Source organism: Hipposideros armiger, unplaced genomic scaffold (genome assembly GCF_001890085.2).
Source record: "Hipposideros armiger isolate ML-2016 unplaced genomic scaffold, ASM189008v1 scaffold_364, whole genome shotgun sequence".
Classification (NCBI taxonomy): domain Eukaryota; kingdom Metazoa; phylum Chordata; class Mammalia; order Chiroptera; family Hipposideridae; genus Hipposideros; species Hipposideros armiger.
The window spans coordinates 1656952-1684150 of NW_017731714.1; the positions used below are offsets into that span (position 1 = coordinate 1656952).

Sequence of the window (27199 nt, forward strand, 5' to 3'; positions counted from 1 at the left end):
GGACAGACTTAGACTTCCAGGTTTTCATTTCTGTCAGTAGTGAGTCCTAATGTGCTCTTTTTAGTTGCAAGGAGCAGCTTCATTTAAACTGATTACTTTGGACTGAAATAGAAAAACAGCACCAGTAATCTAGTCAGCCTTTAGAGTCAGACCTTGTAACATTTGTAAGAGGCAGAGGAAAGTACAAGGACTAGGGCCTAATATGACAAACAAAACTGCAGGGAAGTCACAGGAGTGCTAATTACTGACTGGGAGATAAAACAGTCAGAGCAGTCCTAAGTGTTAGCTTATTAAAAGGCTCACTTGGATGGGTTTTTGAATGAAGCTTCTGATTCTTCTGGTTCTAAGTCTTCCATAGGTACGATACTTTAAATCCATCAATTAATTAGTTTTACTATATTTTTAATCTTAAAAGAAAGTCTTTGGTATTGGAATCAAGTTATCTTAATACTCTCAGTATTATTATATAACTAGAATTTCATCTTTTTGTTATTTTGGAAATTCAATGCATATTACCTTGACACATAAAATCCACTTATGACTTGATAGTCATAGACAAAACTGTGTGTAGGTCTAATTGTCTTTATGGAAGTTTCTACAAGTAGCTGAGCCCATTATCAATTCACCAAGTACAGAATGGCTTTCGGAAAATGCTGAGACTGATATAATGTGATTATACGTCATTACCTAACCTGTGGATAACTGAGTACATTGGGTAGCTCAGAAACTCACCATTAGAATAAGTGGCAGCCCACAGGAAAGGAAGTATGATAAAAATTCTTCTGGTTCATTTATTTACAGGGAAGAGAAATCTCAATCAATTCTGCAAATAATTGCCAGTTTTTAACTAACCCAGTTTTCCTAATCTTCCTGGTGAGTGGAAACAGGTTAGGCGCGGGAAGCAGTGAGATGAAGATGAGAAATGCCATGTTTAACCACTGCCGTCGAAAGCTTGGGAAAAAGATAAACCCCAAATCACCAAAGAACACTCTTTCCTTAAAATGTTTTCAAAATAAATGAGACCAATCTGCAGAACAATGTATAGCCATGGATAAATGAGAACCTTTTGGAAGGGGGACAACTGGGATAACTCTTGAAAACTATATAATCAAGACCCAGGAGAAATGACTGGTTTCAGTTTCCTGGCAAAAGAAAATGTGGGACGGTAGGGTCTGACATTTCAACATTTTATCTGAAACTATGAAATGGAAACAATGGTGCAAAACATATAGCTCAAATGAAAAAAAAAAAACCACAAAAAAACCCCCAAAGGTACAACTCTAAAAATATGCGATCAGTGTTTAATATTCTGAGGATTAAGTAACAAAATCAATAAAGATTTTCTACTTGACTAGGTTCATTTACTCTGAATTCTTCTGAGAGTTAAAAACAAACTATCACACCTATTGATTTAGAACCATCATATTTTACTTCAGGAAAATCTAATACCTTTCAAAAAGTTATAATTTTAACATTAGCACAAAAAATTACTTCCTAACATTTCATTTTAAAAAAGCTTTTCCGCAGCCAAAGAATCCTACTTTTTAATTACAGTACTGCAAGGCACATACAGAACTCACCTCCTTCAAAACACAGAAGATAGACTCCCTGAAATAGAATTTTAAAATCCTTAAACAATTAGAAATACTACAAAGTTAGCAATTTTTAGGTAAAAATGTTGCTTCTACAGGATCATGCACCTTTCTTAATATCAATTCAACACATATGTATAAATAATCCTTTTAAAAACATTTGTACTTCAAATGCAGATACAGTGATGCTGAAGACAGCACCAACAAACCTGAAAAGTACTATCGCTTGATAAATTTCATGTTATTGCCTTCATTAGAGACTGTCTCATCTCTAGTATTTTCAAGACTCAAATTTAATAATGGGGTAACTACACAGGAAATAAAGGATTTTCTTTCTAAAACAATATTTCCTTCACCTCTAACATCAATTCTTCTACAAAGGATGCTAAATGAATTATATTTCTTGTTCAGTAAAACTGAGAATAGAATCATTTAAATGCCTCTACTAAATTTAATGCAGCTTAATTAGGGACCAGGTACATATTTTCCTCTGAAAATTTTTGGTCAAGCATGTCTAACCATAAAAGCAAATGTAATTTTAAGAGGTAGATTTTTTTCCCATGATGAATTTTGTTAATAAATGTATTGTCAAGAAAATCAAAACAAGCACTGAGTGTGTTTTCTTAAAGTATAAGGGTCTAATGAAAAGAAAAATACTTGTTACAGTCTGACATTTTAACAGTCATAGCATTGGAGGTTTTGTGGCCAGTGCGTTTTGGACTCTCTCCGGATCAGAACACGAGTCTGCCAACCGTATTAAATCCTCCTCCCCCACCCCCACCAGTTGGTCCACAGCTTCCTGGTGGATCATTGTCATCAAATCCATTTGGCCGAAATGAACAGGAGGCAGAGGCAGCTTGTAGGGCCCGGGCTCGAGCATTCAACTCTTGTTCCTACAATTCAAAATAATTTTTATGAAATTAAAATCTTAAATACAATATCACCTATATAAACATTTAAAAAATGCCTTAATCCTTAATAAGCATCTTTCAAATCTCAGCAACTTTAAAAATACTGACTACACTAATCCTTTCCAAATTTTACTAAACTGCATATCACTGATGAAGCACACAAGATAGAGAACAAAATCTTGGTGTAACTCTACAGAATGATGGATCCTAAGGCTGTTCTGTTTCAATACCTCAATTTACAGAAGAAAACACAAGACCCTCAATCCTACAATTTCTCCACAGAAATATTATAGTTCTTATAACTCTTCAACACATGTTAAGAATAGATTTCTTTTCTAATATAAAGGCTGCAGAATTCAAAGGTTATAATGGATTATCTACTCTCTATCAATAGGTTATTTTGGAAGTGGGTGATTATAGTAAAATGTATAAATAATAAAAGAAGGCTGATTTTTCTACTTTCTTTAGAATAATGCTCAGGAAATAAAACATCTCAAAAGCACTGCTAAGGAAAATGGAGCCAATCTCTTTACCGTATCACCTAAAACTTTACCAGATTATTAAAAATGTTATCAGGAACCATATTCATCTGTGTGTCAGACATATATTAGGTGCTCAGTTACATATTAATGATCTCAGATTAGAACACTATTAGGTACTCAGCCACAAAAGGAGAAAAAGTGAATAAATAATGGCAAATTCATTTGGCAAGGTATAAAATACATTCTGAAAACTGGCACAAACTCCTTGGAAGAATAGGTAAAATATCCTGGCATGTGCCCATTTTTCAGGAAATGAGGTCGATGTGAACAAGGTCTAAACGCCACTGGTAGTAGCATAACACTTGTTAGGCACAATCATCCTGAAGAACTTTCAAATACAGTTAACAGTAATAACAAAAACGGTACTACTGCCAAATTTTTAACTAAATCTCCAGTTACTTTGCTCCATCTGGCAAAGTAATATTATTATATAATTTCTAGCTAGATGTTTTAAGTTAGAAATTAAATGCTTAACTAGAATTAGTGATCATACTGTAAAGTATAAAAATGTCAAATCACTATATTGTACACCTGAAACTAATAAAACCAATATAAGGTTGTATACCAACTATACTTAAATTAAAAAACAAATTTAAAAAATAGATAACTATTAAATAACATTTAAATTAATTTAGTGATTTTTTTTTTTGCTTTAAACAACTTGCCAATATAAGACTTAAGATGGAACTTAGAACAACTGGACAACACTGAAAAACTGAAATAAAGTACATGGACACTTTTCCTTTATAGTGACATTAAAACAATGAAAAGAGTAGCTCATCATACTCAAATACTGCATAATCACGATATAAGGGGATAAATGGCAAAACAGAGAAAACCATTTAGAGTTAGGCTGCAATACAAGTAGTTGTTACGGCTTTTGGCATTCCAGTCACAGAAATTAGAGTAGTTTCTCATCTCTTCAAAACCCATGTCTCTCCTTTGATAACTATTTCACCCAATCATGATATAAAAATAACCTGCATATTTTCAAAAATCAAGATTGCACTGGGCCTTGTTTTCTCTATTTTATATTACAGAAAGTTTCCATTTCAACCAAACCTTAACCTCACTCCAGTTCTTTAGTCTTCAAGAACTGTGATGCTTAATATCTAGTGTTTGCTATCTAGCGAGAAGGACATGATTCTATTCCTTGGATAAGCCTTCTGACTGCATGATAGAATCCTTGGTAGTGAATCAGTTCTAACAAATATTCTGAGTTTCTCATTTTTTTCTGTAAAATGTAGTGTTTTTGTGTCATTTTAGAACATTGCTATACTTCTTTAAAAATGTATCATGTATCATTATTTATTCCATGACTTTTATTTACTAATTGCTCTATTATGTCCTTAGTTTTATTGCTCAGATCCTTAAAGAATACAAATATCCTTTCGTTACGTATTCCACCTTTTAGTGTCCTTTTATCTTAACTATCTGAATATCAACAAATAGCCCTTAAAGTATTTACACAAGGGTCTAGAAGGAATAAACACCAAGTTCAGCAGTTGTTTCCCCTGGTAGGTGGGACTAAAGGGAAGAGGGAAAACACATTTTATTAAACTTCCTATAGTTCTGTATGTAGTGATTTTTATAATAATCACATCTTTTGTAATAAAAAACAAGTAGGGTCTTCTATCTGCACCTAACTGTGACTTTTCATAATTAATTCATAACATTAGAAAGAAATACAATTTAGATAGGTTGAAACCATTTCATATAAACCCAGACTCAAAATTTCAGAATTATTACTGTAAATTCCATGAAAATGTAGAAGTTGGATTTCACTGAACTGAAACGGGTGCTCATTTACCCACCTATCCACCGTTTCAATATTTTCCACAAATGATGATGCTTCTATTTCCAACCTACCTGTAAATATAGTTTATTGTCTTTTGTTATAGCATCCATAAGTTCTTTCTGTAGAGGTGGGTCTCCATTTACCCAGAGTCCACTGGTTGACTTATTACCACTGAGACCATTAGTGCTGTTCTGTTTTTTATACAAAAGCACATAAGCTGTGTCCTTTGGAAACCTGCTCGTAATTTTCTGGACTGATTGAAATGAAGTAAACGTCACTCTGCTGTCATTAAATAAAAACCATTCTTTTGACATTTCCTTACTTTCCAAATCCTGCTCAATTATGGCACTGGGACTCTCTCTTGCTAGCGCATGACTCTGGGAGGGAGCTAATGCCAGGGTTTCAGACTGGTGGCACATCTGGCAGGACTCTGTACCTGTGATGTTTCTGGCATAAGAATAGTAATGCCCACTTTCAGAGGATATACCAGAGTGAACAACAACAGAACTTAATAGATAGGGCACCAGTTTGGGGCAACAAGCTTCTTCAGTCCCAGAAGACTTTAATTTTTTAGCTAGGTTTTCACTAATATCAGTGAAGTCAACATCTATAGACCAACTTTCTGACAATGAAGAGAAAGAAGTAGTTCTTTTAACTGGCAACTCCAAAACCAATGGCAGTGACACATTGTCTAAAATTTTTCTTCTCACATGATACTTCTGATCATAGGAAAATCTCAGGAGAGTAAGAATAAGGTACTCCGGTTCCTCTGTGATTTGCATAGTTTTCTCGGCATTCTGCAGAGAGGCACAGTTTTCACAATAATACTGGTTGTCGCCAGTAAGAATCTCTGGAGCCAAAAAATAATTTAGTAAGTCAGTTACGGAAGGTGTGGTTTCCCCTCCCGGTTTCTGAGGTACATCTTTATTAACAAAAATCTTGCTAGATTCATTAGGGACAGAAGTGTTTTCAGCGCAGCAAAACTCATCAGGAGGGCTGCCCACCATGCTGTCATTCACAGCTGGGTCACAGACAAAGGCAGCTGCTGCTGGATTATATACTCCCGGTTCTTCTGAAGGACCAGGTACATTGGCTTGCATGAGACCATCATCCTGTGCACTGGGTGATGATGCTGGGTCTTGAAAAGACACGTTTTCCATAGAAGAGGAAGGGCAAAAGGCAAGTGAAAGGTCTGTAAAGGCTTCCACTTTCTGTGAGGTACTCCTGCAGTTCAAACAACATATGTGAGTTTGTAGCTTCCCTCCAAACATTCTTTCTATTAAAGTCTTCTCTCCATCACTTGTGTAAGGGGTCTCTGTAAGTACAGCTGCCTTACTGGCCACTTCCTGGAAAGAAGGTTCAATACACCCCAGACTTTCAGAAGGCTTGTGTGAGGACTGAACTTGCAAGATCTTTTCTTCTTCATGGAGCCTGTGGGAGAGTGAATCATTATATAGCTACTTCATGTAAGTTTAAATGTCATTTCTATTTACAAATATTGGTGGCTTATATAAATAATGCTTAATTCAAAAAATAAAGGTTTTCCTCTTTTAATTAAGAGGCATATTGAACAGTTGGAGAATGCAGATTAGAACAGAAGTTACGGGTTATTACTACCCTATATTCTATTACACTTTCTTCACACGGCTATTTTGTAGCACTTACTATGGTATAGTTACATAAGCTCTTATATATCTTCATCTTTCTGGCATCTCATGGAAAGCCTGGCACAAAGAAACCATGTAACGTATCCTTTGTTGAACTGGCGGGAGGTTGCACAAGTTGCGCTAGACTGACTTTACTAGTCATTCGTGTAACAGGAGGGAGGCCAAGACCGGGAGGTGAAAGAAGATAATAGGTTTTATTAACTAAGTGCTAAGGAGACAATAAAATGTACCAACCCAACTCAACTATAAACTGGTTTATAGGAGCAGCTATTATGTTTTTTGGTCTCAGGACCCCTTTATATTCTTAAAAATAACTGAGGAATTCAAGAGCTTTCATTTATGTGATTATATCTATCCCATATTTGCCACATTCAAAAACTGATAAAATAATATATTTAAAAACAATAATAAACCCATTACTTGTTAATATAAATAACTTTTAAAATAAATAATAGTTACATTTTTGAAAGCCAAAAATATTTAGTGAGAATGGCATTGCTTTACATGTTGCAAATATTTCAAGTATTTGGCTTAACAGAAGACAGCTGGATTGTCATATCTGCTCTGCATTCAATCTAATATGATACATTGTTTTGGATGAAGTATATTAAGAAAATCTGGCCTCAACCACACATACACAGATGGGTAACTGGAAAAGAAAGGACCCTGAAAGTGTTTTGGTAACCCCTAGAGGTCCTTGTACCACACATTGAGAACAGCTGGCTTAAAGTAAGAAAATAAAACAAAAAAAGAAACCAAATTAAAAACATAAGAACACTTATAAAATAAAATAAATGCAAGGTATTTTAAAGATTAACACTTGAAATATGTTTTTAAAGCTAACAAAACATTATGTAGAAATAGTCTGTTATGAAAGAACACAATTCAATCATACCTGTCTAGCAGAAACCTGAGGTATTCAGAACAGTCTTGCTGTGATCTGGGGGTAAACCACGGAGGTCTGGAAGCCTCGAAGAATATCCGAGGGGCATATGCTTCTCTCTTTTGATATCAGTAGAGAAAAGACAAGGAAATGAGTCTCACACAATGAACCAAAAGCTGAAATCTAACTGTATAATGTTTCATAAAGATTACTTAAAATTACATTGCACTTAACCTTCACTACAAAGTATCAAACATGGGGGCAGATAAAGTTAGTTAGAAATACATTTAGATAACCTTCAGTTGTAACTTTTCATTCTGCAGATGAGAATGAAGATCTAGAGAAATGATGTGACTCGCCCAAGATCATACAGCTAAATTAGTGGCAGAGTGGGTTATATCAGAACCCAGGTCTCTCTAGCTCTTAATATAATGCTCCTGGTATTATCCCTCTATGACAGCAATGCATTTGAGTCCACAATTTTTTGAAACCAAATCTCAAAAAGACATGTTAATGAATCTACACTTTGGATAAAGTAATAAGGGAATACACTGCAGGGCCATGCATAGTATACCTACATCAGGTGAACTTTTCCTTCACTGGGGACACACATCGTAAATGTACAGAAAGGTGAGCCCAATGGTCACCTTGCTGATTTTATTTTTAGTACAGAGACAGCTTAGTGAACTGGTTGCTCATGTACTTTGGAGCAATCTACATTCAAATCCTAGATTTTGCAATGACAAGAAAATGAACTAAAAAGACATCTGAAAAGGTGTGATTATAACTTGAAAATTTACAATTCTCTTCACATTTTGAATATTTGTGATATATAATACAGTCCTCAGTTAAGGGAAATTTTATCAAAATAGGGGTGTTCATAGCATTTCAAAGGAAAGCAGTTTAGTGTACTGGTCGAGCATGAGCATCAGAATCATTTGGTTCTTATCCCAATCTTGCCACTTGTTTGCATGACCCTGAAAGCAGGTAACATGTGCCTGGTTTCTTCACCTGTGAGATGGGGACACTACCTTACTACCTAATAGATTGGCTCTGAGGATTAGGAAGATAATACATGTAAACCACTTAGCACGGAGCTAGACAAACTTAAATGCGCAATAAATGTTACCTTTATTAACTGTAAGAAAAATAAGCCTTTCAATTACACTGGGGATTCTTCCTACCTAAAACAATCCTTGTTGGCCTGCTACCAGGCGGTCACAACTGTGACAGGACTTTCATTATGTTCTCTTGTTAATTCCTTTCTTCTTTTCTTGGAAACATGGAAACCTCCTAAAGGTTTTTGCCAATAGCTCTGATTTAATAAGTTAATGTAGTATGTATAATGTATTATTATCTATATGTATATACATATATATATATTATATATTATACAGTAAATATATACTAGTGATAAAGCAAGTGCAGAAGTCAAACTACGAAAAAATGTTTGGGAGTTGGAGGGAGATTTCATCTCCCTGGGTCCTGAGATGTTAAATTTAATTTGTGAACGTATTTCCCCCAGATACAGAGTAATCAAATTATCTTTTTGAGTATATTACTACTCATAAGCCATCACTATCATCTCATATGTGAATCCTGTCTTGATTCTTCCATTTAAGAAGTTATACTTGAGATATTTCTCATCTTGTAGATAGGAACAAGGCATTCCTAGCAACTCAATCCTACCAATTCTGAGTCTATCTTCTCTCCTGACTCTAACTACATACTCCTCTAGAGCTCTGTGAAACAAAGACAATCAGAGTGAAACCAGAAAATAATATTATATTATTTATAAATAATATATATTATTCATATGTATTGCTCAAAAGCCAAACTGTAAGTTCCTTGAATATAGGAATCCTCTTTGAATGCTGATCAGACTGCATATTATGTCTCTTAATGTATGTCTGCTGAATGAATATTTACTGTATGTGACTTTTTTCCATTAGCATAAATTCATTTCCTTGGATTAATTTAGGGACATAAAAGATGATCAAAAAATTTTAAGCTGTAGAACTTAATGATTACTGTAAAATCCATCAATTAATGTCTACAAAGTATTGAAAATATATTTAAAAATATTTCTTCATGAAGGAGCTTATTTATTGGATAGAAAAATCAGATTTTATCTATAATTAGAATAAGGGGTCAGTATAATATTCATGTACAAGAACAGAAAGTAGGAGGAAGAAATAAAAACTTAGGGTGTATTGCGATTTTAGACAGTATCTCTTTAGCATTTCTAAGTGGATTGCTTGTGTTGGTTGAGATATATTGGGTTGTTGGAAAAGTCGTGACGCAGTTTTGCAACGAAAACATAGAAAAAATTCATCATGACTTTTCCGACAACCCAATATATTATCTCATTAGTTAAAAAAATTTACCAAGTATATGGTATAATGTTAAGTTTAAAGAATATTGTATTAACATGTATATTGTGTATATTAACATATACATAGCACACACACTTACACTCACTCACCTGTGTATGAGCTAAAAAGGCAAAAAGATGCTGTAGTTTTTTCATTAATGAATTGCACCCATTAAGATTTAAAGATAACACTTGTCTCCTGAAACTGAAAGAGAATAAAATATAGTGATTTTTGTATAATTGTGTACACACACATGCATTTTTTAAAAGCTACAAAGAAGTGAGTTCCAGAATTTATTATCCTCAAAGTAAAACTTCAGGCACCTGATGGCCCTTTACCTAGTAGCAAAGTTACTACTTACAGGGTAGTAAAGGAGAAAGGGGACAATGACGCTAAATACCACTACATGTCCTGGCAATGGCCCAGGTACTGTCACAGAGCATCATTACTGTCTGGGTTAGCAAGCAGAAATAGATTAAGCTAATAACATAAGTAAGCAATTTTTAAATTCTTTCAAGTCTGTGTGAAGTAAACAAATACCATTATCAAAACATACTATAAAGTTAAGAGTGATTTAAAGATTGTGCTATTAGTACAGGATATAAAAAAGATAAACTATTTAAAAAGTAGTACAGGAACAACTGAGTATCCATTTGGAAAAAAATGGAGTTAGATAAAATTTTACATCATCAAAAATGCCACTTGGGAGTAATGAGCTAAATGTAAAATACGAAACTACCGAAATAGTTAAAAGAAAAAAGAGGGGGGAAATTTAGAGGAGGAAGGTTTCCTAAAATTCAGACACTATAAATGAAAAATAGCAGATTTGACTATATAAAATTTAAAAACTGCAAATGAAACACTCTACAAATTTGAATTGCACTGACTGGAAGAAAGCACGTAACAACAAAGGATTATCATCCAAAGTAGGTATGAATCAACATGTAAAAGAAAAAAACTCAACAGAAAGTTGCACAAAGGAAAAAACAAGTTATTCAGAAAAGAAACACAAATGAACAAAGAATAGACAGGAAAAACTCTATAATGGCCAGCAACATGCAAATTAAAAAGACATTTTCCCCCAGATTGGAAAAAAAATTTAACACTGATTATATCAAGTACTGCTAACGGTATGGGGTCATAGGTACAATCATATATTAATTAGTATGCAAGTTCAAATGTAATAGCCTTTCTGGGGAGCATTTGGCATGTCCTATTCAAAGAATATCCTCCATCTCTGCATATGGGCAGAGGGATGCTAACTATGAGCAAATTCACCAATACAAACATGGTTAAATAAATTGTGATACTCCCATTTACTCAGTTCTGTCATTGCCCCAACAAGGGGATATTTACAACACAAAGCATTAAAAGATAAAAACACAAGCAAGTGGCTGGAAAAGAATATATAAATAAGATTCTCTATAAATATTGTTTTAAAAAACAAATATGGTTTAAAAAACAAAATACATTTGTTTTTATAATAGATATTTATAATTACAAAAAAAGGGCCTGGAACAATTCACACAAAACTTAAATTATCTTTGGGAAAGGGAATGTCTGATTTTTTAAAATTTCATATATTTCTAGATTTAATTTTTTTAAACCATGAAGATTCATATATTACCAAAGAAATAAAATACACTGTCTGCCTATTCTGAGATAATATTATTGGCCAGTGTACAGTAAGGTGTGCTCTTTGAATTGCTGTTGCCAGTTATAATTGTTTTGGGATTCTGTCATCAGTTAGACGTCTGGACTAGATGACCTCTGGTGGTGAGATATGGATTCTTCCAGGTTTATGACACAAGCATCACTTGTGTCTAAGAGTCCACATTTTTTAAAAAAACAAACAAAAATTCCCAACTACAAACCAAAAAACAAAAGAAAACACTACACCAAACAAAAAGTTAACCTTAGTGTTTGATAGTGTATTTTGAGGCCAGGAAATAAAATAGAGCTAACTCTTTATCTTTTAGTTTATGATTCCTCTAGGTAGGCATAAAAACTTACAAAGACTTGAAACTCAATTTGTAAACATCTTTGGTCGAGTTTTATGAATACTCTATTGGTATTGAAGAGAAAAATCCAACTACGTTTTTGCTTTTAAGAAACGTTTACCATTATTTTTTACCTTTATAGATAGCATTCATATAGCTAACCACCTCTGATTTCCTATTGGCTGCAAGAGAAAACAAATTTGAAAGTAAATCTGTACGAGAGCAAAGGAACGTGTCTGTTTACACACAGGCTCATTAACTTGAGGAGGGAAGCAGAGCTTCAACTTCTTTACCAGCAAGAAAGAAGTTACTGATCTGATAAACAGCAAAGTATCTACAGGCAGAAAAAATGAAACAGGTCCCCTCAAAAGATATGCAGGTTAAAAAAAATACACTGTCTTACAGGATAATAACAAATTAGTATTTGAGGACACTTAAACTCTTTGGCATAAGCTCAATCAGTCTCTCTTGTTACACTAATAAATATCAAATTAGAGTTAATTTAAAAGATTCTAAGTGCAACATATACTATAAATATACAGTAGAATTTATATAAGTTAACATTTTAATAGTTCCTGAGCACTAAAAGCAATTTCATTTCTGCATAAAATAGTCATATGAAAATATTCATATTTCTGCCATTTATAAGAAATAATGTGAAGACAATCCCACCATCTTACAATTCATCAACATGCATCAATTTCTAGTTAAAATGGAAAAAAAAAAGGGTTCAAATTTAAACTTACTCTGTGGCCATAAACAATGCTTGTATAACACTGTTCATATAACATGTATTTCCTAGATTAATAAGACCAGTTTTCCCAGTTTCAGATTTTCCAGAAAGTCTAGACAAGCAAGATGCCAAAGAATTGGACTGAGAAGTCCAGGCACTTTGATTGAGAATCAATTTAATCTTCTCTTCACTGGGCTTAGGAAAATCCTGTAGATCATAAAGAGGAAAAATAGTTTAAAAATATAAGCAATTTTTGTCACTAAATTAACACCATAAAGAAAATTCTTCCCCTGACATTTAACCTTTTCCCCCCTCCCACTTAAGTTTTGAAATCATTGAGTACTTGACCAGTCATCAAAAAAATCAAATTACACTATATGCAAAAATAACTGTCTCCTAAAATAAATATCTCCTAAATAGAGTTTGAAGAATACTCATGAACCAGGAATTCAAGTCACATTTGAACTATTTATGCTTCCTATTTGCCAGCAAAATGTTTTAAAAATAAAACTTTGAGATCAGAGTATAATACTGCAGTGCTTGAATAGCACTTAATCAAAGGCAGTAGAATCAGCACTTAAATTCGCACACAATTTAATAAGCTAAACAATTTGCTTTTAAATTTTGTAATGAAAAGAAGAAATATCTTCTAATATTTACCCAGTATTAACCTACAGAAATAAAAGCTCAAAGTAATCAGGAAATGAAAAATGAAAGCACCTAAGCACAATAACCTCTGACTTTGAAAAATAAAACTCCATCTCATGTTTAACCATACTGAAAATTGTTAGAAGATACAGATTCTTCTTAGCCACTTTGTGACATGAGATAAAATTTTAAGTGTAAGCGATTTCAAGCATGAGTAGAGAGCACTGAAGGATAAGGAAAACTGGTAAAATATTAAGGCTTTTTTGGACTGCTATTACCATCTGATACTTGTACTTTAGAAAACAAACATTTTCTGAAGGAATTTTAATCTGATTTTGTTGTTGTTGATAGCTGTTGGGTTAAGAGGGAGACCCTTGTTTCTTCTGAGCCTATTTTAGTTATTAGAATTTTCAATGTGGAAAGCGCTGAAGAATGACAATCAATTAACAACAGCACTAGCTTTCATCTATGGACACAGTGACAGCATAGAAAGAGATTAACATTATCATCAAATCCATCACAAAAAGCTTCTTTACGTAAGAAATTTACTTCTGAATTGTCAATGTATCATAGCTGTGGTAAGCATTAATTGCTGACCAGTGTCGTGTACTGGCCTCAAACCAAATCAGTTTGATTTAGCTAACTATATAGCAAGAAGAAAATGTTTTGTATTCATTTCAGATACAAAAGAAGTAAAGATAATGAGACCTTATGTTGTATTTCAGGCCTCAAAAAGAAATACTATTAATAGGCCTGGTTTCTAATAACTTCCCATTAAGTCTGGCTGAGGCAAGTTCTCCAGTTCTTTTGCTACATGCTGATTATGCAGTAAGTTTACAAAGAAAAGTGTGCTTACTATGACCCATTCTTCAAGAAAAATAGAATCAGTGCTTTCTAGATCCCACATATATACAAAGTTGAAAAACAAGGTAAATACAAAAATAAGTAAAGATTTCATGAAATATGGGCCTTCATGAAAAGTCCATAGCAAAAACGGAATAAAAAACAGGAAAGAAACCCAGGTCAAATATTTTGTTAAATTGTCTTTTCTTGACTTTAAGATGCATTTTACATATTTTAATACTTCTGATATTGGGATGCAACTCTGATGTTTGTAGTCACGTAATGTACCATTCCTTTTTTTTTACCAAAGTTCCCCAAAAGCTGTTATAAACTTAAATATATGCCTTGTAATTGATGGCATTGTAGAACTGAAGAAATATAGTTATTAATTTAGATTAGTTATAGCAAATAAGAGATTATCCCCTAAATATTAATGAATTCTGATTTTAAATGCATTTGTCAAACAAAAAGCATATTATCATAAAGTAGTAAATTGAACAGCTGGCTGTAGGAATGTTTCACAGCAATGATCTATCACATTGTGGGCTGCAGTACCACACACACTGGTACAATGATCATCATACCTTTATTGCTTCCAGGATAGGGTCGTAAAGATCTGGAAATCCAGAATAATGATACATCATACAGTGTATCAATTCTGTTAACTGCAGTAAGAAGGCTGTACTGGAAGGCAGACCATTGCTTTTGAAGGAGTGAATCAAATTAACTACATGAGGAACAATCTGAAGAGAAAAAAAGATAAACATTCATCAGTTTACGCAAATTGGCATCAAGTTCTCTAGCCTACAAATGGAATGTAATTGTTACACAATCAGCAACTACTTTTCTGTATGTTCAGTCATAGACTTTTTCTAAAAAAATTATGGAGTTAAAAATTTCTAGAATATCAAGGTAAATCTAGTTTTCAAAGTCATCTGTAATTCCATATAAGACCCCTCTTTTCATCCTTATATTCCATCTAAAACACAAACAAGACTTAGTCACTGCTGCCATTCTAAAAAATGCCTTAAGTTGAAAAGTGTTAGCGCTATTATATCTACCAGATTGTTTAACAGAAACACACTTTTAAAAGATAAGCCTAGAATTAGCTTAAGAGCTCCATCTAGTGTGAATTTCAGATCTTTCACTTGAAAGAATATGGTCTCATCATCAAACAGCAATAACAATAATTACAGTAAAATCCCAATCAACTCCCTTTTCTTCCCCCTAAAAAGAACAACCATATTCTTAACGCCGCTATTCCCATTCTGCTGTCTGGCCTACACTTATGCTTGAGGTCTTAAATCACATTTTAGCTTTTGCACTACCTTATTTGATCTGACCTCCATCAAAAAAACCATTCCTCTGACCATGAAACTACCAGCTCCTAATGAGTTCACTCTGTTGCTATCACTTCTTCATTCTAAATAAATCTCAATTATAATTTTACCGCATATCTATTCAATTTTCTCGTTAAAATAGTCAGATATCTAAATTTATTTTGTTTCCTCAGAGGTGAAGGGGGAGTGAGAGATGGAAGAGACAAAGGGGAAAGAATTTTTAAAATGATTATTTACTTTACAATTCTGTATCTTCCCAAAGCTTTCCTAGAGTAGGTTTGGTGTTTGCGATCAGGTAATATAGTTGTCTACTACTATATCCTATGTGATCAATATTATCACTGACACAGAACTAAGACCAAGTTCCTCACAGGCATATAGATATACATCTAAGCAGGCTATTACCTTCTAAATCCTTGAAAATTGATTTTTTTTTGCATGAGCAAATCTAAATATTTGTAGACATTACTGTAATACCCATTAAACTTAAGTTACTATTTGAGAAAATGTATATAGCTTATTTAATTAGAAGCTTTTATATTTTTACTAATGTTTAAATATTTTTTGACTTATAGAAAGCACATGAAAAGCAACTTGGTCCATAATAACACATTATAACATTAATCTTAGTTTGCTCAAAAGTGCTTTAAACATATAATGAATAATGATGCTTGTGATTCCAGATTACTGCTCATACTTAATAACTCCTAACCCGAGTCCTTTGCTGAGTTATTTAGTTAGAGGTGATTTAACTACCACATGACCCCCTAACTAGATGCCCAGGTTAAATTTAGTTGAGGTCAGGCTATACACAGTGTGCAGACAATAATTAGGTCTTTGTTTACAGGCTTTGCTAAGCCAGATCACAATTTTCAATTTCAGATCTAACTATTCTTTAAATGAATGATTTAATATTTACTTATTTCAATAAGCCAAATAATTCAAAGTCAAATATTTGTTATTGCAACACTTGTTTTCAGAAAAAAAGTAATAAAAGTAAGATACCTTCCATCTTTCCAAAAATTATGAGCAAAGAAATAGGTTTAGAGTATAGCATAAGTGACTAATTGGAGATTAAGGACTGTGCTCCATGTGAATAGGCATAAAACTTAGAATGAATGATTAAATTATATTTGAGAATCTCCTTTCCAGAAATTCTGAAAATAAACCTTTTCCAAATGGCATATACATGACTATGCCTGAAGACAGGGACAAATAATTGATTTTTTTTTTTCCCTTGAAAGATTTTGCTAGTATACCTGCTATATTACCTCAAGTTTGAATTTTGTTTGTGTAACAAACAGGTATAAGGTTATTGACTGATGATCAAGTTCACCAATTAGAGCAATGAATTGCAGAAATCATTCATCCTGAGTGGTAATGTATAACGCAGTTACTTGTTAGGCAGGCTTACTTCCTACAAAGCCTGCAAATTTTCCTTTGGTGGAAATGAGGCACGGAGTAGTCTACATGAGTATGTGGTTCTCTGAAGCTAGTTATATTCTAACTAACAGTCAACAACTGGAACTCTGCACTTCTTTATCAGTCTCCTTGGGACGTGTGTGCGGCAGGTCGGTATTCCTAAGATTTTTGCATTGCAAGTGCATTGATGATGACTTTCTAGTTCTGTAAAACCGAGGATCAGACCCTGGAGGACGGGGGTAACCAGGTAAAGCACTGCTTTCCCGTGACGCCCTAGACAAATGGACAGGTTCCCAAAATAACATTTTGTCATTTCTCACCTGCAATAATTAATAACTGATAATCAAATTACTGAAATCAAACCAAATCAAAACCAGTAACCAGTGATATAGCTGTTAAAAGTGCTAGGATTCTGGATATATTTTAAAGGTGGAATCAATTAATTTGAAGGATATGGACTGAAAGAGAATGAAAATCCCTAATTCTGGGGCTGATGTTTTCGTGCTTTGGGAATTCTATAGCAGTCAGTGGTTTTCAACCATTTTTCTCCTTCTATACTGTTCACATTTGCAAAAGAAAAAACATCAGTGATACTGACATGTGACATCTCTCATGTAGAATAGTAACCTTCAATTGCTGGTTGTGGTTACAGGTGCAGCAGTTTTGGTGAGACCCAAAACATCCTGAAAATATATTCTTTCGCGAGAAATCCACCATCTCAAATTTCTAAGAAATCATAAAACTACATGGAAATAGTTAAGATTTAGGACTAACCTACAATCTTTCCACTATATAAAATGTGGCTCAACATTAAACTAAAATTTTAAGACAAGGTTTTTCAATGTAGAAAGCTCGTGTAATAACTTACCAAATGGAACGCCTCTGGGGAGTGCTGAAAACTAAGCAGCATGTGGGAAAGAACTGCAAGAGCACCAGGTCTCACAAGAGGAAACCAAAGTCGATTAAAAACCTTCAAAAGAGACAAGACATCCATCTTAAGATTGGTAAGGAAGCCATTAACCCAATCAGTGGTTATTTTCTTAAAGCCCCAAATTTTTATGTGAATACACGTATGCCCCTCTTCCTGGAAAGTTCTACCACATGTTATGAAACTTTGGGAGGAGACAGTTGGGAAATAACATGACAGAGATTGAGGGAATATAATGGCCTAATTAACTTTTAAATACCCCTCATCAAATACAAATCTGTCAAATCATGTTCATAAGGTAAGAGCTCTCAGGCCCTTTATTCATTCAATTCATTCACCAAATATTTATTGAACACCTACTATTGCTCAGCACTGTTTTAGGCACTGGCGATACAAGAGTGTATCAAAGAAAAACCTCTGATCTTACAGGGCTTACTTTCTAGAGGGTGGGTAGAGACAATAAAAAGTAATATGGAGATAAGAGCTTTGAAAGCAGGGTATGATGAACAGGGACTGCTGGGTAACAAAGGGGTCTGCTATTTTATATAAGGTATTTAAAAAATGCCTCATGAAAAATGTGACATCTGACTATAAAGAACTGGAGGGAATGAGAGTAAGCCTGATAGATACCTTGGAGAAGAGCAGGATAAGCAGGGCAAAGCTAGCACTGCAAGGCCCTGCAGCCTTGAGCTGCGGTACTGGAGAGACAGCAAGGAGGGCAGTGTAAGCGAAGCACGGAAACGGAGGCCGTAACAGTGGGGACTGGATGAGAGAAGCGGCGCTGGGCCAGGTCATGTAGGACCGTGTATGAGACCTGGAGGGGACGAAGGGCAGGGGCAGGGAGGCTGCTCAAATCATCACAGCAAGGGACGATGATGACTTTGGACAAGGGTGGTAGTGATACAGCTGGTTAAAAGTGGTAGCATTCTGCATACATTTTAAAGATGGAATCAATAAGATTTGTAGAATATGGGCTGAGAAAGAATCAAGAGAGACAAAGATAGCTTCAAGGTTTTTGGCCTGAGCAAGGGGAAGTTTGGAGCGGCCATCTGAGACAGGGAAGACCAGGTCTGGGAGGGAAATAGCAGGGGTTAGACAGTGGATAAGCTGAATTTGAGATTCAAGTACAGACAGTTGGACACATGAATATGGAGTTCATGGGAGAATAATGGACTAGAAATATAAACCTGGCAGTCATTAACTTAGATGCTATTTAAAGCCATGAGACACATATGTGTAAGTATGGATTTGGGAAGAAAGTGGACCAAAGACGAAACTCCAGGGCACTCTGAAGTTAGAGCCACTACAGCAGGCTGACAAGTCAGTGAAGTAGGACAAAAACCAGGAGAGTGTAATGTTCCGGGAACCAAGTGAGGAAAGTGTCTGAAGAGGGAGTGATCAACTCGGTCAAAGCTGCTGACAGGTCAAATGAGAGGGGGCCTGAGAAATGACTCCTGGGTTTAGCAACATTGGAAAGCACGTGTCAAAGCCAGTTTTGGCTGAATAATCCTAATAAAAGCTTGATTAGTTGGTTTAAGAGATAATGGGTAAAATATGTTTTCATATTAGATTTTTGAAAATAGCAAAATTATTTTCATTACCCATACTTAAATAGCATTTTTTATTTCAAAAATCTTTTCAAAATTATTATTTAAAGCAAAACCAACAAGAACACATTCAAAATTAAACGCTTTAAAGGGGACAGCCCAAAGATAAAAATAAAATAGATTATGAGTCTATACATTCTAATAGATTTATGTACTCCCACTTACCAGTTCTATTTTCAGTAAAGTAACATCTATCAAAATAGTAAACTTTTGGACAGCTGCCAGTCCTTTCAAGAGTGCAATCACCCATGTATCCACATGCTGAGCCAATGGCCAGGACAGCCAGTCAATCATTCTGAAAATTGAAGGAAAACAAAGCTGTCAGTATTGAAAATATTGTCAACATTATTTCGCTAGGGATAACAAGTTACAGTAGATAACCACTCACTTTGTGACTCAGTATTTACTGAGTGTGCTTGTGAAAAGCACTGATCAGATGTAGAAATAAGCATAATGGGTGCTTGTACTCAAGGAATTTCCAATTTGTATTGTAAGTCGAGTTTCGTATATAACACATTTCCATAAAAATAATTTGACAAACTATCATTTTGCAGTTTTAAAAATATTCTATATAGTGAGATCAAGAATTCATTAGACAAATTTACTCTAAGAAGAGCAGTTCAAATATAGCTATCTGAAGTAAGACATGGATATAAATCAAAATTTTTCCTCTGGTGGTTACAGTATAAATATAAATGTGCTATTAAAAGAAGGCTATATCTTGAATTGTAAAATAGGTTTTTTCATCCCTTTTCAAAATCCCACTAAACAAAGACAACAAAAGAAAACTTCAAATAGATAAAAGGCATTGAATGTGTAAATATCTTAAATGGCCTCATTTTGCATTAGTGAGTATTTTTCTTCTTGAATAACAACCCAGGTTGATAGGAATAAAGACAAAGTAATATGGGGTCTGATGGAGACCTGTGCCTAACCACAAGGAAGACTGGTATGACTCTTAGAAAGCAATTGAGCTAAATGTTCATGTTATTTGATTCAGTAATCCAATTTGGGGGATTATCTAATAAGAAAATGGTAGTGAAAACACAGGATTATAAACTCAAAGTGATGTGTTGTAAAAATCTCAATTCACCATTTATTAGCTGTGCAACCCTAAATACTTATGTAAATTACTTAACCTCTTTATATCTCAGTTTCCTTATTTGTAGATTACAGAAAAACCTTATATTACAGGGCTGATGTGAAGAGTAAATGAGTTAATATATGACACTGGAAACTCTCATTGGGAATGCCTCTCTTCCACCAAATATTAATGTATGTGGCAATAAATAAATACCCTGATTATACAAAATGTAAAAGATAAATACTAAGTACGTTAACACATGACCCAAAGAGTTACTCATATATTAAAAAGACTGACTTCTAAACTGATTCGGTTATTTTCACAACAGCTATAAGTACGTACATCAACACTGGAGTATTATCTTTATTAAGGTTTTTAGACATTAAGAGGGGCCCCAAAGTCCAAATGCATATTAACTACAAGTTATCTGTATGTTCCTTCTGTCTCCGACACACATCGTATCTCCCTTCTTGTTTTTCTGGCCATCTTCTTCCAACAGTAATGGTCGTAAGTTATTAAAGCAGTCCCTGACAGCTGTTCCACATCGTCCAACTGCTGTTAGACTGATGTTCATAAAAGTCTGTGGCCACTCTACATACATGGAGTAGAAAGCAAGAGACACATGTGTCTGTGTACAAAGAGTATATTCACTGTAGCACTGTTATGGGATTGAAAAAATGCAAACAATCTAAATGTCCATCAATACAGAAATGGCTAAATATACTATGGAACATGTCAAGTTTTACAGAATGAGATAAATCTATATGAATCTATCCACGGGAATCTAGCATGGAAAGATCTTAGATATTGTTGATTTACCAAAGAAAAAACCCCAAAAACACCAGTTAAGTCTTTTAAAAAGAAAAAGCTGTTTTTGTTTAAAAGAAAATCATCTGAGTACATAGTGTATATTTTTTTAGTGTAAACACACACACACACACACACACACACACACACACACACACACACGATGTGGTTTACAGGAGGAATCGTGTGAACACATGCCCTTGGCTCTGTGGACTGCGCCATGGGGAGCGGCCCTGACAGAGTAGGAGCAGATGGGACTCCCTAGAACACAGGGCCTATGGCCAGAACTCCCTTTGGCTCAGGTCTAAGGGGAGTCCTGGTAAAGGGTGAGAGGGCAGAGTGGAAGATTATACTTGGCCACGTCTCTTCGTTATCCCTAATCACCCAGACTTTTCCTTTATTCTCTCCATTTCTAGCAACCCATTTCATAAATCTTATAAACCATTGCCTTCTACGGCTAAAAAGACCCCCCCAAAAATGCAACTTAAAAACCTTAACATTAAAATTGGAAATATTAGGGCTGGCTGAGTGGCTCAGTTGGTTAAGAGCTTACTCAAGAGTGTGAGCTCTGAGCAACAGTGGTTCGAGTCCTGGCCTAAGCTGAGCAGCCACTGAGCTGCCAACAGGTGGCAGGATGGCTCAGCTTAAAAAAAAAAAGGAAATATTATGAAAGGTCACACAATAGATTTAATCTTAATTTGTGGAGAATAAAACCAATTTTCATTTTTAGACGGCAGCCTAAGGGCTAGATCCAGCCTTTAATTTTATTTATTTGTTCTAAATTGGGAAAATTTCATACAAAAAACTGGATTTCAGTCTTCTTTACCTTATCCTATGTGTACCCAACCTCCTGACTCCCTAAAGAAACTTCAGTCAGAAGTAACACAAATTAGAAGCAACAAATATTCGAGTATCTATTATGTAACAGGTACTGTGTTAAGTGCTGGTACTGGGTTAAGTGCTGAGAATATAAGAGTGAGGTAAGGTTTCTGTCCTCAAATTAGTTAAGAAAAGCTAGGAAATTTATCAATGGTCACACAATAAATAACAGTACTGGTATCTGAACTAAGCTCTGCTGGTGTGTGATGCAATGCTTTAACTATATTCCAGTACTGCGTCAATTTGATGGAACTTGCATACATCCAAATCCTCTCAGGCACGGGCACTGCCGGACGAGTTATTTTTATGGTTAACTACAGTAATCTTATCCCCCATGTATTGGTTACTATTTGACTTTGAGGACATTTAACCCTGATATACTGATTTAATTTCTTAATATTTAAAGAACATTCAACTATAGCTGTAATTCATGTAGTCCGAAGTCCTGCTTCCTCCATTAGACTGTACGCTTAAGAGCAGGGATCTTGCTTTTTGTTGTTGTTGTTTTTTAATCTTTAATCTTTGGATCCCCGGTACTTGGTGTAGTGCTTGGCACTGAGAAGGGGCTCATATTTATTAAAACCATTTCTTTCTATAGCTAAAAAAAATTACATGCAACTTGAAGACCTTAACATTAAGACTGGCAACATTATGAATGACCACAAAATTGATTTAATTTATAGAGAATAAAATCAATGTTCACTTTTAGATGGCAGCTTTGGGGCTACATCTAGCCTTCTGTTTTATTTGTTCCAATGTTTTAAAAATTGGGAAATTTCACATAAAAAAAACTAGATTTCAGAAATCAGATGAGCAACACGGAACTCAAATTTCCTTACGGCAATAAGACAGCTGGAGTCGAGGATCAGATTTCTTTTTTAGAAGGTGCCTGTATGCCTCATTCCCTATTATTTAACTGCACCTGGCCTATTTCATACTTTAAAGTTACTTATCTGGTCCTGAAATGGCATTTGCATTTGCATTTCTTTGGGTTACAGAAAATGAACAGTAAACCATAGTAAGTGCTATGTGTGGGGAAATACAGAGTATCGGGAAGTATAAGGTGGGAGTACGATAAAAATAAACATTGCTATCCTTTTCCGTTACATTTTGTAATATAAGAATAATTACTTCAGGTAGATTATGGGTTAAATAGAATCATGTAGCTAAACTGGAAATGCAATACAAAAACTGGATCATAACTTCCCATAGACACAAATAGGTAAAAATTAATTTCCAAAAACATTAAAAAAAAAATCATCGGTTGGATACTATGGTTGTTTTGAAAAGACTGAAAAATTAAGACCAGGAGTGCTAAATGCCAAGAAGTAAAATTTGCACTTGATTTATTAAGTGGTAGAAGTCACTGTAGTTTCTTGCTGAGAAGGGAAAAATGAGTAGGTCAGGATGACTTCGAGAAGAGAGATAAGTCACTCCTGGCCTAAAGACCAACTAGAAGACTGGTGGTCTTATGGCACGTAATGAAAATGTTAACTATTATTACTTACGCAATGAAGGTAATGAACCAACTGATTTCTAATTGCACTTTCACTCGTGAAATCTATAATTCTCTGCATCTTCCTAGTTTATTCAGAGGATAACACGATTTCTTTATTATTAAAGAAATTTTAGCGCTGTTACAATCATACTGACAAAAGTGTTGCTGCTAAACAAGGCCACAGAAGTTTCATCATGGAGAGATGGAGGTGATAAGAGCTTCTTGTAATAGGTAAATGAATACTGATGACTTTACATAAGGACATGGAAATCAACCACATATGAGAATTGATAAAGTGATGAGAATAAAGGGAAGAGGAAATAAAAACAGATACTATGAAGAAGATCCTAACAGCATGGTGGCACCGGAATAGCTATTGTTGAATAACGAGAAAGAAAACAATAAGGAAGAAAAGACATTTCAAGCAGACAAATGCAAACTGTATTACCCAGAGATCCTGACTGAAGAGAATATAAAGGTATGTACTTAGCTAGGAAAAAAAAAAAAATCCCAGAGGGAAGAAACAGGTTGCAAGAAAAAACAATGAGCAAAGAAATTAGTAAAATATATTGATAATCCAACCAACTCCTGACTGTACAATAAGAGTATATGTGTGTTTGTTTTTGGAATTAAGAAAAACTGAATTGAAAATGGATTTGTGAATTACTTACTGGGATGCCTGTCAAGCATATAGTAAGATAAACAATTGATTTGGAGAATCTTTTTATATTTGATTCCATGATTTGAGTTTTGAAATACTTCTCTTCAGGCTTTCATTATTGACAAAAGACAACAAACTATCTCCTCCTCCTCCCGAATCCACAGTTACCGTCTATATCATCATGAAGAAGTACCTGCAAAGAGCTTGGGTCATGCTTGCATCTTTTACATTTGGATCCGTAGTAAGGCTCCTGATGAGGACTGTAATCATCTGAAGAGGAATGTGCTGCACAAGGCTTGCCAATGCTACAGAAGGTTCAAATGACGCATCTAATTTTTTAATTAAAAAGAAAAAGGAATATGGCAAGAAGGTTCAAGTGAAGTATTTAGAGAGAACAATTAACCAAAAAAAAAAAAAAAAGTAATTGCAGCAAAGGTGTTAATCAGGAAGCAGTTGTTATGCTGCACCTCACCAGTAGACTCTAACATAAAAGGGATGTTAAATTATAGAAGTTAGAGATTAAGAGTGAGTCACAATGAGTGCTCATTCTATAGACAGAACTATTCCAACATAAAAACTATTATTCACTATTGCCATGTTTAGTCACGTTACTTTATTTTCTTGTATCCTTTAATATTAAATCGTTGTCCTAAAATATTCATTTGTAAAGTAGTAGTCAGAAAAGAAATGCAACGTATCATTTAAATTCCCACTTCACACCCTGCAAAGTAACTTACAAGTATTAATTACAGTAGTCATTACATTGCTCTAAGGAAGATTTTTTAGATTTCTTAAAAAAGTAGAAATTAAAGTGAATTTTGGGGGGAGACTTCGCTTAAACCATATAAAAAGTAAGCATATCCAAGGTGAGCACCTTTATTCCTACAGCTGAAAAAGTTCTGGGGAAATCTAACAGTTCTAGCAACACAGGCAATACAAGAATTACAATTAAAAAAGTAAATCAACTCAGATCCTGCAAATACACAGTTGGTAATTCTTTCATAAATATATGTATCTTTAATTCATCAGAATGCATGAGGCTTGTTAAAACTCTACTCTTATTTCTGGTTCTCAAGATAAAGGACAGACACCTCCTTCACAAGTTCAAGTTCCAACAACAGCCAGGGAGACTGGTTGTACCAAGTAGAGAGGAAGTGAACATAGTTTTGGATCCACTGTTTCACAATGTACAGAGCTGGAAGATCCGTGTCAGAACAAGGAATGTAAAGCCACAGGTAAACTTCCGAGGTGACAAAGCATTTTCTTGTACCCAGAAAACGTCAATATTAAAAAACTACATAGTAAACTAGGCTAATCCAGTAATAAAACTGCAAAGTCCATGAATAAAAAAAATGGAAAAATTAAAGAACAGGACTAAAATTCATTACAACAAAATAATAGGGTCACAGTACAATAACAATATGGTAAACCTTGTTACACTACCATTAGTCACTAATAAGTAGGAGCTTTAGGTAGTAGCTGTCATCCTCAAAGCATTCCATAACTGGAGCAGAGGCTGGGTAATTAACTTGTTTAGTGCCAAAGGTCTTAGACCTCGACGTTCCCAATCTTTAAAATAAAAACACGGCCTGTTTTTCCAGATACAAAGTGACCGCCTGAATAGGGCAGTAGATGGGAATAAAATGTTGGACGCGGGTACTAAGAATTGCTCTCCATGAACAAAAGTTTCAGGGTGGGGAGGCACACATGGTGTGTGTACCGGAGAGACACACTGAGTTTCCGAGAGAGATTCTCTGGGAATTATAATGACCCTTACCTGTGGAAGAAATGCTTGCAAAAACTTCTTGCAGGGACGGCAGCAGTGTGGAGGGCTCCGCCTTCCAGATGTTCTGCAGCAAATTACTCACTTTTGTCACCTGAGAGACATATTCCCGCAGCTCTTTCTCCTGAGTGGACACGCACTGGAAGTGGCCTATCGTTCGAACCAGCTGCTGACAGAAGGTGATCGACAATTTCCCCTTCGGGATGCACTGCACGAAGTCGCTCAGGAGGTCGCTCAGTCGGGCACACAGCTGGGGCTCGGGCCGCTCACACACCAGCCGTAGCACCTCCACCTGCAGCAGGCTGAAGAGCTCCAGCACCGACGGGCAGCTCATGATCAGCTTGAGGCCGTTGTGAATGTAGTCCAGGATGGCTACGTCCTTCCTGTCCAGCGAGCGGTAGCCCTGCTGAAGGAGGCCCAACACGAACGTCTTGCTGAAGAAGGACTCGAACTCGGGCCGGTGGTACCGTGCGTAGGCCTCCAGCACTTGGTGCCCCACTTGCCGCTGAAAGGGGTCCTGGCCCTCCAGGATGAGCCGGGTGGTCAGGTCGAACATGGCCTCGCACTGCGCCTCATCCAGCCAGTGCTCCGCCGATTCCACCACTTTCCGCACAATCAGCCGCTTTAGGGGCAGCGGGTGCGAAGAACTCACCAGGCCCTCCAGGATCTTGTCCATTGTCGCCACGCTGCGAGGCCAGGGGATACGGAGCGGGCGACAACAGCCCCGAGTGGGGGCCGGAGAGCCCGGGGGCGGAGGTGAACTTGGAGCGCAGTAGCAGCGGGACCGACCACGGCCACGGCCGCCTCAACAGCCACATTTATCGGGCAGGGGGGTCCATCCAAGCCCGGGCAGCAGAGGGTAAGCTTGGGGCGCGTAAGAACCAGCACCGCCCGCCGCAGTCCTAATGAGCCAGAGGCCCGCACTCGGCCGCCGCCCCGGGCCCTCAGTCCTTCTCAGCATCAGCACCGAGGGGCCAGCGGGACCCCCCCTCCCCCAGCGGCAGCGGGCGCTCAGGGCCCGGGGCTGCGAGCCTGCAGGTGGAGGAAGCCCGCCTCCGCGTCCCGGGGCAGGTGTGGGCGTCAGGGCTCCAGCAGATCGTGAGATGAAACGGGCCCTGGGTTGAGTCTGGAGCCGCTGTCACCCAGGGTGCCGGATCAGCCGGGGAGAAGGGGATAGGAACACCCTTGACCCGGATCC

The 27199-nt window shown here is 35.9% G+C and overlaps 1 protein-coding gene across 1 annotated transcript; it reads right to left on the reverse strand.

Moving 5' to 3' along the window:
• Positions 1-1273: 1273 nt before the first annotated feature.
• USP38 (ubiquitin specific peptidase 38) lies at positions 1274-27199 on the reverse strand. The gene is made up of 10 exons (XM_019662054.1): positions 25996-27199; positions 24412-24547; positions 19455-19584; positions 17623-17724; positions 14577-14735; positions 12515-12708; positions 9879-9972; positions 7406-7512; positions 4915-6274; positions 1274-2485 (listed from the first exon to the last, which is right to left on the reverse strand). Exons 1-10 carry the CDS (start codon positions 26675-26677, stop codon positions 2324-2326), a joined length of 3126 nt encoding a protein of 1041 aa, XP_019517599.1. The 5' UTR covers positions 26678-27199; the 3' UTR covers positions 1274-2323.

Coding starts and splice junctions, on each gene's coding strand:
- USP38 (XM_019662054.1), bottom strand. CDS start 26,677: ATGGACAAGATCCTGGAGGGCCTGGTGAGTTCTTCGCACCCGCTGCCC. Junction 9,973..12,514: donor GCATTGTTTATGGCCACAGA/GTAAGTTTAAAT, acceptor ATTCTCTTTCAG/TTTCAGGAGACAAGTGTTAT. Junction 7,513..9,878: donor CCTTTTTAGCTCATACACAG/GTGAGTGAGTGT, acceptor TGATATCAAAAG/AGAGAAGCATATGCCCCTCG.